The sequence below is a fragment of the Pinus tabuliformis genome, chromosome 1_2 (genome assembly GCF_031772625.1).
Source record: "Pinus tabuliformis cultivar Carrire ecotype Pingquan chromosome 1_2, CPIR1, whole genome shotgun sequence".
Taxonomy (NCBI): Eukaryota; Viridiplantae; Streptophyta; class Pinopsida; order Pinales; family Pinaceae; genus Pinus; species Pinus tabuliformis.
This window is the reverse complement of record NC_142298.1, coordinates 252,916,231-252,921,471: the sequence shown is the minus strand read 5'-3', so window position 1 is coordinate 252,921,471 and position 5,241 is coordinate 252,916,231. Positions and strand designations below refer to the sequence as shown.

Genomic DNA, 5,241 nt, shown 5'->3' with positions numbered 1-5,241 from the left:
AAGACCCTTAGACTTTGAGCAATGAGGCTCGCAACATCACTTATGATTATGCACTCTACAATTCTGTGACCAGCGGAATGTCAAGCAATTGAACCGCGATTTAAATCCTATTTTGTCAGCAATAAGTACTATACTTTGTCTTTATTTAGTGTAGAGAACCAAGCACTTATTCTGCTCATCTATAGAAGGGACAATGGTTGTTTGCCTATGAGGTATAAGGAAATCCTATCAGATGTTTTGTATTTTCGTATGGAATTGAATCATACTCCTGCACACTGTAACATTCATATATATCAACATGTAGAGGCTTTAATAACACCTGGTATTCTGGTTAGTGATTTTATTGGACCTCATGTGCATATCCTACATGCACAGGATGGACTATTCATATGTTACAGGGTATTATGCTTATTATTTAGGGTGCACATCTTCAGGTGCTCAAGAACGATTACTAGAACAGTCAGTTAATTCTGCAATTTAAAGGATGAAAAAGGTGGTTATAGGAGTCTAGTTTTGGTTCTCATCCACAATGTCACACTAGTCTGCCTGGGCATGGTTCTCATGGTTTAATAGTGACTTGAGGAGTCATAATACCACAGATCACTAAACACGAACAGCTAAGGTAGCCCAAGGACAATAGCCATCTTTACACATTAATTAACAGGTCTTACATTAATTATCCTAGGGGGTTTTAATACTTCCAAATGCTTAAAAAACAGTTAGCAGAGCATTCACGTTACACATTCCAGCAATCTTTTCTATAAACCAACCAAATGCAGTCAGGAGAGCCCTCCTTTTAAACTATACAACCTTATTGTTAGTATGATCAACCTTATTTTAATATATAGTGTGACAAACCGTATGTGACAGGCAGGTGGAAAACTTTTCTCGCAATTGACTAAGCGACGTCCTGCGAGCCAGACTTGAGACGGAAACCCTCGTCAGAAGTATATGCTTGGCTCTTTTCCAAACAAATGAAGAGTCAATGAGGTTTTGTGTAATCACTTCTGGTATCGTATTAGGTTATTGTTAGAAGCAATAATTGGATTCGGATTCTCATCGAGTGAGTTGTTCTGCTTTCTCAATTTGAGAGGGTTTGTTTGGAGGGAAAAACGAAAGAGGACATACAAGAATAGTGAGGGGAAAGATGCAGAGGAAGAGGATTGAGAACATCGCCAACAGGCAGGCTACATTTTCCAAACGTAGGTGGATTGCTGAAGAAAGCTTACGAGCTCTCAGTGCTCTGCACTGCAGAAGTTGAACTTGTGATTTTCTCCCTAGCAGGAAAGCTCTATGAACTGTTTTTTAGTGCAAATCCTACTATTTTGATTCTAATAATCATGGCTATGCAAACCTCATGAGATTCTTACTAATAACCCCGTGGTGCAGGCCCTAGTAAGCTCGATGTTGAAAAACTTAGTGTAAAACCTCCAAATCGTTGGTTTTGTTGTAGTGCTTATTGGAGAATATATAAAAAAATTCACACCTTTTTATGAGATATGGGAGGAAAACATGTTAAAGATTTTTAATAAATATAAAATTTCCAAAATGATGCTAGTTACGTGTGATTCTTTTTTCATTGTTTGTGATTATGAAAAATGAAACTCAATGTTTTTTCATTAGTGCACACATATTTCATTATATAATTGCATATAGAAAAATCATTCCAGAGCCGATAACAATAAAAGTGAAGAATTTATGGTCCAACGTTATATTTAAGGGAGATGTTTAAGGATGACGTTTGAATTTTGTTTTTCATTTTAAGACATTTGGAGCAAATATTAGGAAGGACTTTGAGAAAGGATTGTCCTTGATTTTCAAAAATGGAGTTGTTCCTTTCCAGCCATATGCCCCAAGTGACCATCAAAGGGAGAGCTCATATGTTTTTTGGATGTTTTCTTTATAGCCATTTTTTTACACATATCCATAGAGTCCCCATGCCATTGATGTGAATTACTTGTTCGGTTTTTTTTAACCAAACAAGAAAAATTAAAAAAATGCCTCAAGATCAAAGACTGAAACAAAGACCTATTGACATACCTTTTAAAGTATGGAAAGAACTTGTAAAATCATATGAGAAGTTGGATGCACAAAGAAAAGCCGGCAATGAGAGCATTCAGGTATTGAATTTTTCATTAAACATTATTTAGAATGTATTAATACTTATAAGTATCTTAGACATGTATTTGTGTGAAAATAAATTGAATTGGTTTATGTTTAAGGACAAGGCATCCAAGGCGAGGTTAACCAAGACAAAAGTCACTCATCGTAGTGGCCAGAAAGGTTTAAAAGCACTGATAACAACCTTTGTAAGTATATTAAACATGTGATATTTTTTTAATAAATTTTGTACTATAATAAAGTCATTGTTATCTAATTTCTCCCTATTTACTGATTGATAGGAACTAAAATATGGAAGACCTCCAAATCATTTGGAAAAGGAGGTGCTGCAGCAAAAGAGATGGGTTGAATTTGTTGTTTGGATGGACTCTATGGTATGTAATCTTAGTTGGATTTCCAATATACTTTTAAACCATATTTTCATTTTATTTTTTAGTACTATTAGATATTATATCTTACCTCATTTTATGGTTAACATTGTATAACAAAAACATGCGTTGTGTTATGTAATTAATACTAACATGTAATATTGATTTTTTTTGTCAGAATGCTATAGGTAATGATTGCCAAGACGATGATCCAAATTATGTTCAACATATATCAGGAGATGATGAGGATGAGGATGAGGATGATGGTGGTGAAGGAGGAGATGATGATGATAGTTGCGGTGTTGGTGATGATGTGGATCAGAGTAATGAGGATGGTCAAGATGATCATGAGGATGATCTTGGTGGTGGTAGCTAGGCATGCACATGCATTGTTTTTTATGAAGAAATTATTGTGTAGAATGACATTGTTATGTTTAGATGGGTGTTGTGAATTTACCCTATATCAATGAGACATTTTGATTTTGTAATCATACGATGAGTTTGATTTATGTATGTTGTTAATTTATCGTAGAATAACGATATTCATGAAATATTTTGATTTGTTAATCATATTTGGATTTTACTTGTTTTGATTAAAAATAATACTGATTTTATTAGTATTATGTTGCTATTTTATACATGTTTTGAAAATTGTTAATGACACATTGTTATTTTTTTGGATGGATGTTGTCAATTTCTCTTAAATTTCTTTACAAATGATTTTGAATTGTGATATCTGCTTTAATGATATTTAGAAACTATCATATATTTCACTATGAATCTATAAAGGGGGTCATATATGTAAAGAAAAATATACTCTATATAAGAAGTCAAATGCGGATGTAACCATGGATGCAAAATTGAAAGTAAAATTGGATGTTAAACTAGGAATTAATACAAAATGCAAACAATTGACATACAAAGTGTTTTAAATTAGAAGTGAAAAATTGTGCAATAGTTGACACAAAGAAGGGAACAAAACATGGCATACAAAAGGATATCAAATTGGGCAAAAACAAGGACACATAAATGGGCACCAAATTAGATGCAAAAAAAGACAACAACTAGATGTAAAATAAGATGCAAAGTTGAGCGTTAAAAAGAAGCAAAAAACGTTACAAATTAATATGCCAAATGATGATGCAAATAATGGTGTAAATTTGGGATGCAAACTTGGGTGCAAAAAAGGAAAAAAAAAAAGATGTAAGAAAAGACATAAAACAAGATGCAAAATGGGGCTGAAAAAAAGTGAAACCAAGGATGCCATATTGGATGTAAAAAATGATTCCTAATCACATGCAAATTTAGGCTCGAACTCAGACACAAAATTATATGCAAATGTGGACACAAAATGAGGCAAAAAAAGATGCAAATTTGGATGGTGAAAACGATGTAAAACTAGACACCAAAAAAATGCAAAATTGGATGAAAAAGTCGGTGTAAATAATGGTGCAACATTGGACACAAGTAGACACAAAAAAATGGTGCAAAAAGGGGCATAAAATAGCTTAAAATTGGATGCAAAACTTGGTGCAAAAACAAATACAAAAGTAGACGTAAAAAATGGCTCTAAATTGAATGTACCATTAGACACAAAATAAGATGCAAAGGTGGACACAACACATGACTCAACATAAGATGCAAATATAAATGCAAATTTGGATGCTCAAAATGATGTAACATTAGATGCAAGAGATGGTGTTAAAAATGATGCAAAATTGGATGAAACAAATGACGCAAAATATGGTGCAAAATGAGATGGGAAAAATGGAGACAAATCAAACGTAAATGTGGATGTAAAAAATGGTCCAAAAAAAGATGCAAAAATGGGCACAAAAATGGATGCAAAATTTGGTGCTAAATCAAATTCAACACATGGTGCAAAGATAGGCACCAAAGCTGGTGCAAAAATAGAAGCAAAAACTAGTGTAAGACTAGATACAAAACCTGGCGTAAGACTAGATGCAAAAACTGACACAAAATGGATGCATAAAAAGACGTTAAATTGGATTCAAAATACAGTGTAAACTTGATGCAAATGATGGTGCAAAAATGGAAGCAAAGAATGACACAAAATAAGAAGCAAAAGAGAATGAAAAATAGATGCAAAAAATGACACAAAACTAGAAGCAAAACCTGTCATAAAATAAGATGCAAATCTTGGTTCAAAATTTGACGCAAAAAATGATGCATAGTTTGGTGTAAAAAATGATGCAAAATCTAGCGTGAAAAAGGATGCAAAATCAAGTGCAAAAAAGGACGCTTTAAAAATTGTACAATAGAGCCAGATTTAGCGCCAGGTTGCTCATCACAATTACAAAAAAAATGCACTAAAATCTGGCGCTAAATCTGGCGCAAATCGCTGGTTTTGTTGTAGTGTCCTAAATGAAGTCATCCCACAACCTATTCCAGTCTGGAAACTTCTCTCTAAAAAACAATCCCTATTATGAGGGGCTTTCACTCCTCGTTGAACCCTTTCAAAGCAATCCTCACCATATCTAAATCTGAAATAGTCACATCGACGGCAGCAAGATCATCTCTGACCTAAGACAATCTCATACGATACGAAGTCACTCCTCCACCCTGTATCATCTTGGAGGACTTTCACTTATCCTCCAATACCAATACTCGGTTCTCTTTCTTATTTTGGAACAAATTCTGAAGATCCATCCACATCTCATGTGCAGTGTTCTTCCCATACAAATGAGGTATTAGGGAATCCTTCACGCTATCAAGGATGATCAATCTCACA

At 34.0% G+C, this 5,241-nt stretch overlaps 1 protein-coding gene across 1 annotated transcript; it reads left to right on the top strand.

Moving 5' to 3' along the window:
* Positions 1-1,473: 1,473 nt before the first annotated feature.
* LOC149205323 (uncharacterized) lies at positions 1,474-2,982 on the top strand. Its single transcript, XM_089393444.1, has 4 exons — positions 1,474-2,120; positions 2,223-2,309; positions 2,403-2,495; positions 2,668-2,982. Exons 1-4 carry the CDS (start codon positions 1,998-2,000, stop codon positions 2,863-2,865), a joined length of 501 nt encoding a protein of 166 aa, XP_089249570.1. The 5' UTR covers positions 1,474-1,997; the 3' UTR covers positions 2,866-2,982.
* The last annotated feature ends 2,259 nt before the right edge of the window (positions 2,983-5,241 follow it).

Coding starts and splice junctions, on each gene's coding strand:
- LOC149205323 (XM_089393444.1), top strand. CDS start 1,998: ATGCCTCAAGATCAAAGACTGAAACAAAGACCTATTGACATACCTTTT. Junction 2,310..2,402: donor AAGCACTGATAACAACCTTT/GTAAGTATATTA, acceptor ACTGATTGATAG/GAACTAAAATATGGAAGACC. Junction 2,496..2,667: donor TTGTTTGGATGGACTCTATG/GTATGTAATCTT, acceptor TTTTTTTGTCAG/AATGCTATAGGTAATGATTG.